The 12,887-nt window shown below is 38.7% G+C and overlaps 2 protein-coding genes across 3 annotated transcripts; one reads left to right on the plus strand and one right to left on the minus strand.

Annotated features, from left to right (window-relative positions):
- Positions 1-2,539: 2,539 nt before the first annotated feature.
- On the plus strand, positions 2,540-8,675 carry LOC122985055. The gene is made up of 4 exons (XM_044355432.1): positions 2,540-2,684; positions 3,031-3,142; positions 4,972-6,418; positions 7,465-8,675. The coding sequence occupies exons 3-4, from the start codon at positions 4,976-4,978 to the stop codon at positions 7,624-7,626; spliced, it is 1,605 nt and encodes a 534-aa protein (XP_044211367.1). The 5' UTR covers positions 2,540-2,684; positions 3,031-3,142; positions 4,972-4,975; the 3' UTR covers positions 7,627-8,675.
- A 149-nt stretch (positions 8,676-8,824) lies between these two features.
- Positions 8,825-10,993, minus strand: zgc:162634 (uncharacterized protein LOC555881 homolog). 2 transcript variants are annotated; one of them, XM_044355437.1, is made up of 2 exons: positions 10,715-10,993; positions 8,825-9,477 (listed from the first exon to the last, which is right to left on the minus strand). In XM_044355437.1, exons 1-2 carry the CDS (start codon positions 10,903-10,905, stop codon positions 9,333-9,335), a joined length of 336 nt encoding a protein of 111 aa, XP_044211372.1. In that variant the 5' UTR covers positions 10,906-10,993; the 3' UTR covers positions 8,825-9,332. Both variants share the same exon structure in this region, with proteins under 2 accessions (XP_044211372.1, XP_044211373.1).
- Positions 10,994-12,887: the final 1,894 nt, after the last annotated feature.

Consider the following 12,887-nt stretch of genomic DNA (forward strand, 5'->3'; position numbering starts at 1 on the left):
TTCTGGGCAGGGCAGTGTATTCCATAGTCTGGCAGAGACCTCTGCTTAACCTGACCTCTGACCTCACAATTCAAAGACCTCAAATTTAAGACTAGAAACCCAAGACAGGCATTACTACAACTGCTCTAATACTTTAAGTGTTAAAGCCCTCCAGACATGTTTTAGGACACCTAGAAATACTCTGCTCGGAATAACATAAATTAAAATAATTTTTTGTCTGATGTGGTTATTCCACAAAAAAGTTCAGTTAACTAGTTAAAAGTTCTTAAAATTAAATCTAAAAATCCAGAATCTATGAATATACTAATATTTCACAGTAAAGTCCATTCTCAGTGAACTGGAGGTTTGAAGTTTCTACATCACACTTGTATAAGTTTCATACTGGATCAGGATTGGCTTGAAACTAGTTGTGATGTCACAAATCATGCTCATAGGTAGATGCCTTAAACTCAGATTTTCAGTGAGCAGAGAAACTCCGTCATGCAGACGAATGTGAAAACAGCCTTCTAGCATCAAACTCTGCACATACTGTACATCATTCTGCACATTGAAGGCCAAACATCCAAGTGAAGTAATAATAGGAAAAACACATTTTTGAGGGGAGGGCATCTTTAAGGGGTAATGTTTGCTACCCAGAATGAGCCATATAACCCTCATTCATGATTAAATCCTCAGAGATTTCACCGTTGGATATTTGCAGGCAGGAGTAATACAGCACCTTGGATGAATGATTTGTCAAAAGAAGGAGGAAGCAGATGAGGATGGTCCCCATCTGCAAGTCATATAATGTTATTTATCACCTCAATCATATGTGTGGACTGACTGACACTGACTTAATGTGTCTAATACATCCTGTTCTCAGCAACAGCGAGCCTGAATCAGTCTGAGTGCTGACAAAGATCCACACATGTAGAAGTCTTTCCCACATAATCACCTGATTAGACCTCTGACCTGAATAAAAAATGTACAATAAAAATTTGATTCTGACCTATACTTGGTTAAATGATTGATAAAAAACTGACTAAAATGTGCTTTCCAGGAACAGATGATGTCCCCAAGCTGGATGGATAAATGGGGTTATTTAAGGTACAGTAAGTACTCTGGGTTGGGAACAGAAAACATCCCTCACAGAGTTTCATTGTGTAAATATATCAACGAAACTGGTGCTCCATGGAATTCAGCTTCCTATTAGCAGTTCCCTACAGTTCACTGCACACCTTAATAACCCATCTGATAAAAAGCATCACTCCTCAAACTAACAGCGGTAAAGGACGTTCTTGTGAGGAAGCAGGTGGTACAGATGCAGCACGGGACCATTTTTTGTCAAACTAATGGGATGGCGGGACAGAAATGGGTCACAGCATTGCTTAGGAGAAATTGCCAGTCAGGCTCTGTAATGGAAATGCTGTAATCTTGCTGGTCTGTGGTATGAGGTACATTTATAGCTATCTGTGGCCTACATAATAACCCTAAAAATATCAGGTTTGTGTGAAACAAAAAGATTTTGAAAATGCTGCTGTTCTGGCAAAATGTTTGGAAAAACACTGGAGTATAGTCGTTATAATTTCAAGAACAATATTACTGTTCTACATTCCTAAAGTTACTGGAAGAACTTACTGTATGTGCTTATTTAGAAGGGGATACCTTCTGAACAAACATTTTAGGAAAATTAAGTAAAACTGAGCTTGCCGGTTTGTTCCTGATCTGGAAAAAAGCAGTTTTTCATAATTATCATCCCAAGGTCCACTGATTTGGTGTTTTCCTGAAGCCTTCAGCCAAATTGCATGACCTTCATCAGCATTTTTTCAGTGGTAATGGAGATTGTCAAGTTATCATCACACAGCCAAAGTATTTAGTATTTATTTAGAATTATTTTAAAATAAGTCCCTGCCTGCCAGCCTGTATCAAATATTTTTGTAGAGGCGGAAAATCCTCAAATTTTAATAGTTTGTGCTGTTGGAGGGTTTCACAGCCAACTCTGGGTCACCCTTAGGCCCTTTTTGGTCATGGAGATTAGAGGTTTAAACTAAGAAACAGAGAGAGAGAGAATGAGTCATGGATGGTGAAAACAGGAGGGATGTTCATGAAGAGGATGGGTGTGGATGGGGTTTGTGAAAGCAATTATTTGCATAGGGAGGCACAAGACTGACTGAACAAAAGATATGGAAGGATGGAGGGAGGACTGAAGTATCAAATGTCTTTATTATTGTATTTTTACTTCTAAAGTCTTATTACTTACCACTTTCTGGTGAATACCAGCAAATATCATTTAATTTTAGTACATTTAGTTGCGTATGGGTTACTATTCATCTTCAAATGTAAGTCAATTTTACTGACTGCAACCTCAATAATGCTATTAGGCCTAATGTTTGCCCACACTCATGATCCCATTCAAAGTTCTGACGGTAGCTGACGGTAAAGTGCGACATCTAGTGGTCAACTTTTGAACAGTTGTTAAAATATGAATTCATCGAAAATTAAATTAAAAACCTTTCAGCCAAAACACATGAAACAAATATTTTATCCAAGGAAATGAACCTGACGACAGCAACACTGCAACCTGGAGAAAGTTCGATGTTGCTTTCACATGCTGACAAAATGTTATAATTGCAATGACCCATCAAAATTTTACTGAGGTGACATTTATGAGATGAAGAGCGTGAAAGCTATCAACTAACAAATCGGTATGGGTTATGTCTCTTGAGTCATTCATGTAAACAATTGTTTGAATTGGTAAAACCTTGCATGTACAGCTTTTAATTTACAAAGATGATGAGTTTAGTGTGTTGTTTTCAAGAAGTAAAAATGTTCATCTTCCTTTTGCCACAGTAATTGTACAAGCTAGTTGTGTCTTAAATAAAAAGATTTGACACTGTTATTTATCTTACATATATATATATTTCAATGATTTCTCTTCTGTATAAAAACTTTATGGCAAAATAGACCAGGAATGGGGTTGTTTCTTTTTCCTCAAATTTCCTGGTAGTTGTAAAACTCATAAACTCCAACTTTGTGACGTACTCTCTCTAGTTGTCAGAAGTCGGACCTTTCGAGAAGCAGTGAATACAACATTAACTCGAGGCGGCACATGCGGTCCCTTTGAAGTTGACTTTGCCGGCTGGACTTGAACCAACTTTTTGAGGTAATTATTCAGTTATTGCATAAAAGGTTTTGTATAATGATGTATCATGTTAGAGCCTGTAAATAGGTCAAAATAACTTGTTCAGTATAACGTAGTCACCTTTACGAACCGCGAAAAACGACAGAAAGTTACGCTAAACCTGTCAGGTCTTCAGAGGTTTTGCTAAAGCTAACTGTAAAAAGTTACAAAATGTTACAAAAATGTAATAATTGTAAATAAATGCAACTAATATCTGCAACTAATATCACATCTTCAACTTGACACAGTTACATTGTTGCACTCCATTTGTATTTAACAACCTAAATCGAAATGTTGCCACTTTTTTGTTAGCAAAAAAGTTTTTTTCGCCATTTTTTGTTGCTTACCACTGTGAAGTTGTTAATCACTTCATGACAAGAAAGTGTAATTTAAAAAAATTACGAGTATCAGACATGAACTTTGACTAAGTAAACTATATAACACATTTTACGAGGCTATGCTGCTGTTGCATGCAGGGATTGTACTTCATCTTTGAAACCCGCCTACACATTTTGGATTAAAACTGTAATTCATACAAAATGTGTTATCATAGATATCAGTGCTATTTTAAAGTCAGTGGAGCTGTTAAGGGTATTTTGCACATGCCCTCTGACTTGCCATCCTATTAACATATTCAGAACAGTCTTTACTTCACAGAGCTTATCTTTACAGAGGCAGTGCACATTCATCATGTCTGCCTTGATGTTAAACCATGAAAATGATCAACAAACTAGTTCTATTTAAAACCTCATTACAGAGCACACCAACACAAACTCTCAACAAGTCTCAAGCAGTTATGAATCAAAGACTTGCTCAAACACACACACAGTCACAACTGAAATGTCTGCAAATACAGATAACAGACAAAGCAAAATGATGTTTCAAGCAAGCAAATACATAGAAGTAGATACTAAGGGCAAATATTAAAGCATCTATATAAACAGACGGGTGACAAATTAACAGTAAGATCTGACTAAAGGAGAGGGGAAACATATTGAATGCAGGAACTTCCAAACAGGACACGAGGGGCCACTGAATGGTTCGATGAGTATGAAAATGATGTGAATCATATGATCTAGCTTTCACAGTCACCAGGTCTTAACATAGTTGAACACCTGTGGGAGATTTTGGGGCAATGTGTTAGACAGCGCTCTGCACCACCATCATCAAAACACCAAATTCAAAAAAAAATGATCCATCAATAAAAATCCAATTACAGGTGATGCAACTATAAAGAAGACAAATCAAACGAGCATTACATATAGATCAGACAAAGTAACATCCAAGTAGACAGCGAGTAGAGCCACTAGATAAAAGTGACAGGAAAATACCGCAGGAGAAAGCAGTAGTATTTGTGGTGGCGTACATGATTGCTTTCATCAGTTTTTATTTGTTTCTAAAGTTACAATAAGTTGGCCAGTTGTATTGTAAGTTATAACTAATGGCACATTACCATTTTGTTTTGGCTCAGAGCTTGTTGGTCTGCTATGTAGTAAGTTTACTGTAGTTCAGTGTTTTGGGAAATAATGCTTATTCGCTTTCTTCTCATCACTGTGAGGTTTCCAGGCAACCAGCAGAGACACCAGGAAATTACTGAACCCCGCCAAGAAATAGTCTGGCACAATAATCCCCACTGTAAAACCACAGATTGACTTTTTCACTCTTTGGTGAAACAAACAAGATATAGCATGTTGATGAATGAGTTTTAGACTCGCTGGTAGGCGACAGAGCCAGGCTAGCTGTTTCTCCCTGTTTCCAGTACTGTATGTAGCGCTTAAAAAACTATACACCCTCCTCTCTCTGTTGCACAGACTCATGAGTGACTGTGAGGAGGCCCACTTCTTTTGGGAGTCTTGGACTTCACCTGTGAAAAGAAAAAGAAAAAAGGAATCAAAGAAGAATAATAAAGGCCAAAAATGCAAAAACAACATAACCATGAAGACAACTGAGAGCGTCCAGAAGAAGAAGAAGAAAAAGAAAAACCCCAAATTCAAAGAAGCAATGGAGAGAAAAAAGGACAAGAAGAGAGAGAAGAAAAAGAAAAAGAAATTGTCTCTGGATTTAGATGACAGCTTTGTATCTACATGTGGCAGCAGTGCTACTGTACCTACTGCACAAGCAAAATCTGAAGCATCGAATCTGAGAAGCAGCACTGAGAAGCTAAACCCTGATCAGCTGACTCAAGACTCCAAGAAGAAAACCAAAAGAAAAAAGAGAGTGATGTTTGATTTATCACCCGGCTACATTCAAGCCAAACGTCCTAAATTCGTCTCTTCATCTCCGCAGTCACCCAGTGAGAGCATCCTCTTGGGGAACGAGGCTGTGAGAGACGGTGAGAGGTGTTCGCAGGTGATAGAGTCAGGACAGAACCAGGATCAGCCGCATGATAATGACTCTCAATGCAGCGGTGACAATATGAACAGCCAGGACCTGTTTATCACCCAGAAGACGTTCAGAGGATCCCCCTCCTACGCTTCTAGTGGTGAAGCCAGCGACAAAGCTGTTATTACAACTCCACAAATATTCACACAGAGAGACATGGAGCTATCAGAGGGGTCACACAAAGCAAATAGAAATCCCATAAAGGAAAAATGGCCTTTTCAGACATGGAGAGAGTTAAACCTCACTGAGGAGAAAGACGTGTCATGTCCTTCTCATGCAAGGCCCAATGTGGTGAATCCTTACCTGGACAAGCCGATCGTGGTGAACACATCCCTTGATGTTGCAAAATCTAAGAAACATTCCAGTACTTTAAACCAACAGGCCTTTTCATGCATTCCCTACACACATGAACCATCCCTGCTTCCCCTAATATCCACAGCAAGCACTTCCACCCAGACAGAAAACCTCTTCACCACTGAACTCTCCTCCTACCTCAACTTCTGTCAGAAAAGTAAATCGACTGTAAGTTCTGAGGACTTGAAACCTTTGGACCTGAGCCTGCCGCAGAGGGTGAGACAAGACCTCTGCAGCTGTTTGTCAGTGACGATGTCAGTGACTGAGCTCAAAGATGATGAAGAGAAGTGCGGTGACAAGAAACCGTCATGCTTACTGAAAGACCACGGTGCGTGGCTGTCCTGTTCTTCAGAGGTGAGGAAAGAGCCTTGTGGTCCACAGCTTAGGTCTGCCAGGGCCAAGAGTAAAGCTGAACCCACCCCAAGCCCCCAGTCAGAGTCAGAGCTCAAGTCTGCTGACACGACAACCTCCAGCGAGGACAACGAGCCCCCCTGCCGAAGCAGCAAGGTGGACCTGAGCCAGGTGACACCAAACAAGATCTGTTTTTTTTTTTTCCTGGAGATTTAGAGGTTTAAGCAACCAGAGAGGACTTTGAATTGTACAGTTAAAAACATACACATGGTTAGCTGATATTAATATATTTGAGACTCACTGTATTTGAATTTTACTACATTTATACCAACAAATAGATAAATGATTCAGTTTTTCTCCTCCAGAATTTTTGACCCCTTTGAGTTTATAGAGGAGAAACACCTACATTTGGTTTATTGTGTTTTTTTTCTCTCAAATGTTTTTTATACATCTCAACTGAATTCATTGTCTTAATGATGTGAGTATATGCTTGTTTCCATGAAGGTAATTAAAGGACAGATTCACAGCATTTCATTTCTGTCTTAAAACAATATTCAGTAGCCCAAATGAACATTGAAACATGTTTTTCTTGGTGTAATCATTCCTCCTGTTCATACTGACCATTAGAAGATCCCTTCATAATGCACTTACAATGTAAGTGATGGGGGACAAAATCCACAGTCCTCCTTCTGTGCAAAAATGTATTTAAAAGTTTATCTGAAGCTAATATGAAGCTTCAGTCGTCCAAATAACTCAAATCAAGTAGATATTTTTCATCATTACAGTCTTTTTAGTGCCAAAGTTCCTCTTTTTGTTACTATGCTTCCACCGCAGTTCATCAGGGAAACACTGTCTGAGGAAACACAAAGAGGGAGTTTGATGCTAAAAAGACTGTAAATGTGTCAGATATCCACTTGATATGACTAACTCAGACTGCTGAAGCCTCATATAAGCTTCACATCAACTTTTAAATGCATTTTTGCACTAAATGACTGTGTGGACACACTGTGGATTTTGGCCTCCATCAATTACATTGAAAGCACATTTGAAGGGAATCTTTTAATGTCCAGTGTGAACAGGAGGAATGAGGAAAACCTCTTTCACTGTTCATATGGTCACCTGACTGTTGTTTTAAGACAGACTTGAAAAATAGTGAACCTTTCCTTTGAAATGCATGTCACTGTTCAATAAGAAAACGACTTTTTGTTTGTCTTCAGGTCAGAGCAGTCCAGATGAGACTCAACGAGTCCTTCTTTTTCAAGACAAAGGGAGAAGGACAGTCGCCCAGACCAGAGTCCCCACTGATGAAACTGGCTCAGGGCAGAAACATGAAAAGCAGGAAGGGACACTGTGGTTATATGAAGATTTGTGGACAGTAACCTGTAGTTATCATTAGGCTGCCACTTTCTTCTTGACAACATTTAATATCTGGAAGATGAGTTCAGTGTTTTAGTAGCTTGGGCTGAAGAATACCAGGTGTCAGATTAGCAGGTTAATGTAATTCAACCCTTAATGCGGTGAAGTGCCTTTGAGCAGACGGGTGTGATGTCACTGTCAGGACATTCAGTCCCTGTTTGATATACAGTGGACAGCTGCAGAAGTTATGATGGACGTCGTCTTTCACAGTCAACACAAATTCTATCCCGAAATGAACTTTGTGGAAATAAAAAACACATTCCTTATTGTATAAGTGACAACTTTCTGTATTAGTCAATTGTTTTAATTTTCAAGATTTTAACTTTTCTAGAATATTGTTGGTTTAAGGTTCTTCATACACACAGTTCTGTGTGATTCACTCATTTATATATAAGTTTCAGTGGCAGATCTTTTTTGAGTGTTATCAAAAACTGTAGACATCAAATTGTAGTTCATAGCTGTATGAAAATCAATTAAAGTTGATTATAAAGGAAGAGTGGTCCACTTATTGCAGTTAGGAAGATACACTTTTTCGCAAATTACAGAGTAAAGTTAAATTTTTGAGTTGTTCACCTATATTTCATTTCCATGTGTAATATCCCATGTGACATAAACAGTAAACATTCCACTAGAAGAAGCTCACTGAACCAACAATTGTTGATTTATTTTACTTTGACATTTATATATCTTGCCAACAAGTTGCACAGTAGCCTCTAATACACTGTGATTGTCTTTAAAGCACATTGAGTACAACTGAAATGGAAAATGTTTATTCATAGCTCATACTTACTATACAGATTAGCCCTCCTCAAGCTGAAAAACTAACAACCAGTAAAACATACATTATATTAAAGTCCACCCATGATCTTAATTAATAAAGTTGACTTATTTTAAGATAGAGTCCTGCCTGGCTTAGCAATGTCCTGCGTTTCTGTTAGTCTTTTGATCATTCCCAGAGACAAACCACCACGTTTATGAAGAGTAAGATGGGTTCATTAAACTGGTATCTCGATAAAAACATGTCTTAGAGCTGCATTTCATCCTGGTGCGTTGATGCCAGTGTCAGCGGAGAAATTGGTAAAATTACGCTGCTATTAAATTAAATCGTGTCTGTTTGGCCTGTTATACACCAAGTAACAGAATGACCCCAGATATGCAAGGTACAGTGTGTCAGTGGTAGAGGCTTTAATGGTATCAAAGTGTTTCCATTTTTGCTTGAACAGAAGAGTCGAGATGACCTAGTTGTGCCTGAAGAGCTTGATCCCCATCCAGCTCCAGAGGTGGAAGAAGACGTAGACGGGTATGGTGACCGGCAGCAGCAGACTGTAGAAACACAGACTGTTGCTGCTGGTGCAACCTTGAGGGAAGTTATCATCCACTGCAGCGGAGTAGAACAAACCGAAGAGAGACACTATTGGGACCAGTCCCACCATCACCGACAGGGAGAACATACCTGCAGATGGGTTCTAATAAAGCATACTATATTAAATAAATATCAGAGAGTTGATATGTCACATGTATCTTTAGCCTAGAATGCAGTGCAACTTTCTCCGCTGCAGCAACACAACATGAACATCAGTGCTGAGCAGGTCAGTCCAACAGCATTTTAAACACCGCAGTGGTAATTCTTGTTTAGCTTGGGTCAGCTGAAGATACCGTGATGGAGTTTCTATCCTTGTGTGGGTGTGGCTGAGGTATCTGTGTCTTTGTGAAGGAGTCTGGCTTCCTGAGGGATCATATTGGGGATGCCATCAATGATGGGGTATGCGATGCCAAGCTCCTCGTTGATCAGCTCATTGGTCTTCGCCTCGTATCTGGAGAAGGACGAGGACAACAGCAACACAGATCTTTTATATGATGCAAACTGTAATCTTTAGAATGAAAAGCCATTTTCTCACTGTGTAATGTTTACTACATAAAAGCTGAGGTTATCGTTTTTCCCACAACACCTGAATACAACAATCATTACTCAGTAACAGCTGGCTGTGCTCCATTTGGTGTTGCAATCTACCAGATTCTGTGGTGAAACAGACAATTTCCGCCATATAACGTATGTTGATAGCTGATAACTGGTCCCATATTCAATTTACACAAGTGTGATGCGGACACTTGAAGCCTGCAGTGCACAAACACTGAGAATGAAAATATATTTGCATATTCAGTGTGGAATAGCTCATTTTGAGGATTTTAAAGTAGTAATTATACTTTTTTGTGGAAAAACACATACCAGACAAACATTGTTCCAAGCTGAGTATTTTCATATGTCTTAATGCAAGTCTGGAGGGGATCTTTAACTTCCTATTGTCAGAATCTGAATGGTCACAAATATATGCATTTCAGTGACTATTTTTCAACCTGAATTTATGCCCTGCTTGATTTTGTGTACTGTCGAAGTGGTTTAACTGCTGTTAAAACAATGGTTAAATGTGACGTAAAGCTAAAAATATATATGACGTTGAAGTTATCTTCCAATTCGGGGTTAAGGGGAAAGTTAAAGGGAAAATAAAGGGAAACATAAATAATGATATTTAGCTGCTGATTCTCTGTTTTTCTATCACTTATACTTGTGAAAAAGTGTTAAACGTCATGGCAAAAACCTAAACGCTGTTTAAACCCGATTTCAGATTTGTGAAACCTTTATTTTGCTTATGAAAACTGAAAAAAGGGCGATTTCAGTGATATTTCGGTGTGATAATGTGGTCTGGATGGAGACGTATCAGTGAAATCGTCCTTTTTTCTGTTTTCATCAGGAATATCTGAAAGTGGGTTTTAACAGCGTTGAGGCTTTTTCTACGATGTCTGACACTCTTTCATAAGCGTAAGAAAAAAACGGAGAATCGGCTCCTAAATATCATTGTTTATGTTTCGGAAGCTAACTTCAGCGTCGTTAACGTAGTTAACTTTAAAGATTCACTATCCGTGGAACAAAACGATGTTTCCAGATTTCAGAGGACGACACTGAAGTACCACATGGAGTAGCGTTACATAGTCAGTGATAAATGTTTTGACATGTGAAACCTTTAGTTGACCCCGTGTGTGTGTCTGTTTTACCTCAGCGGCTTCTTGGACAGCGGACACACCAGGAAGTGCAGCAGCTCGGCGTCAAAAGGCGGCGTCACTTCGTCCTTCACGTCCGCAAAGCTCCGCGCGGACACGGAGGCAGCTGCTAAAGGAGCACACTTCGCACTGCGGTGAACACCGACTGTATTTGTCACCAGCCGAACCAAAGCACTCCGAAACATGACCAAACCTGCTCAACAAGCCAGCGAAAACTCTCAAACGCAACAGGAAGCGCCTGGGTCTGTGCAGCCGAAATACAAGTCCACTTCCGGTGAAGTGGAAATGCCTGTCACTAGTTCCGCATGTTGACTTCTTTAGCGACTTTAGTGTATATTTGACACTGTTTTGATTGTTATTTTTATACGATTTTAAAGATATTTTATCATATTTGCCATAGTCATAAATATAAGTTAGAAGGTTGTTTCAACAGTTTCCTCATTTGTCCACATGGTGGCAGCGTTGCTCTGCATCTCAGTAAAGGTAACTATCTGTTGACCAGGACATGAAACCACACTATAACAAAGAATATTAAAAAAAATATGGATTGCATTAATTTGTGGCGGTGGACTACAAAAAACTCTAAATTTCTTCCACCCATTGCTTTCATTAATAGATTACACCTTTCATGCAAGGATTGTAGAGTATTTTGGTCAATTTTCCCAGTATAATAAAATCAGACACCACATTAACAATATTAAAAGGAAGAAACTATTACAGGTACATGTTTTGTGAATTTCATAAAAGTCACTGTTTGAACTTTGGTTTCATTTAAGCCTCATAGATGTCCTGAACATGATTTCCCAACAGGTTATATCTATACAATATTAAATATTGTCAGAGAGCCCTGTGCCAGCTAGCACAGAATGCATTCCCCCATCCATATGGTTGAAGATATTGCTCTGAGACTTTCTTGGCAGGGCCCCAACTTGTTTTAAAACTGCTTCAAGCTGTAATATATCCCACTGCTTGGTACATGACAGACCTGCTAATATAGTTTTTTTTTTCTTTTTGTCTTTTCTCTAGCTGCCAGGCTTTGAATACAGCAGTGTAGCATAGTAGCTGTGTAGCTTTTTTTCATTGGGTCCGTTTACTCATGAGCGTTATCCATCATCTCTGACATATTCTACTGAGCACTGAGGCTGAAATAATACCAAAAGAGGATGACGTGCTGGAGTCTAAATGTCTGCAGATGCAGCAAAAATTATTAAGTGATTTAGTAATGGTTATTATTGATGTTGGAGTGGAAACTTGACAATAAACCAGATAATTACACACACACACACTCACAGCAAGATGCTTTGGACTTTACTGTTGGTGCAACAGTAAACACTCTGACAGAGACATTGCAGATTATCTAACAAGTATGGTGCAGACTAAGACATTTTAGATGTCTTAGTCTGCACCATACTTGTTAGATGTTAGATGACATACATGTTAGATGACATTAAGAAATCTCTTCATTAAAGTGCCAAATGCAGGAAGAAAGAGCTGTTTGATGCATTCTGAGGAACATCTGGACATAACCAGCCAGCCAGTGCAAGTCCTGATGCTCTGATCAAATTTAACACAACATTGCTCTCGAAGAACTGATGAAATTTCATAGTGGTGATGAGAGAGATATTCGAAGGGAACATTATTAATATCAACAAAGCTTAGATTGATAGATATAACTCTGATTTTTGAGTTGATTTTCAATATCGAGACCTGAAGTTCCAGATGTAAGAAACCCTAATTTAAAACATCTCCCACTTGACAAAAAGAATTAAATGCAACAAAACGTTGGCAAAATGGTTGCAAAGCCACCACGTTTGATAGAGTTTAATATATTCAAATATTAACACTGTTTCAATTCATTTAGCAAATAAGAAATAGCTATAAAGATATTTATATCTGCGTTCATTTGTTGCAGTTGTTAACAAACTTCAAATTTGTAACACAACAAAAGTAATTTATTTGGACTAATTAAATGGTAAAAGGCTTGTAATGGACTTAACTTAATAATGTGAATAATGTGAACTCTCCCAAGTCAGAACTTTTACTGTTCTTACCGTTCTGCAGACGTAACTTCGAGTGAACTGTTGAGAAACAAACAGTTGCAATGATGTGTTTCACGCGCTGCCATGCTTGTAAAACTTCATGGGGGCTGTTGTGTGAATAAATTGTT

This window comes from Thunnus albacares, chromosome 7 (genome assembly GCF_914725855.1).
Source record: "Thunnus albacares chromosome 7, fThuAlb1.1, whole genome shotgun sequence".
NCBI classification, from domain to species: domain Eukaryota; kingdom Metazoa; phylum Chordata; class Actinopteri; order Scombriformes; family Scombridae; genus Thunnus; species Thunnus albacares.

Coding starts and splice junctions, on each gene's coding strand:
- LOC122985055 (XM_044355432.1), top strand. CDS start 4,976: ATGAGTGACTGTGAGGAGGCCCACTTCTTTTGGGAGTCTTGGACTTCA. Junction 6,419..7,464: donor GCAAGGTGGACCTGAGCCAG/GTGACACCAAAC, acceptor GTTTGTCTTCAG/GTCAGAGCAGTCCAGATGAG.
- zgc:162634 (XM_044355437.1), bottom strand. CDS start 10,905: ATGTTTCGGAGTGCTTTGGTTCGGCTGGTGACAAATACAGTCGGTGTT. Junction 9,478..10,714: donor CTGTCCAAGAAGCCGCTGAG/GTAAAACAGACA, acceptor GTCCTTCTCCAG/ATACGAGGCGAAGACCAATG.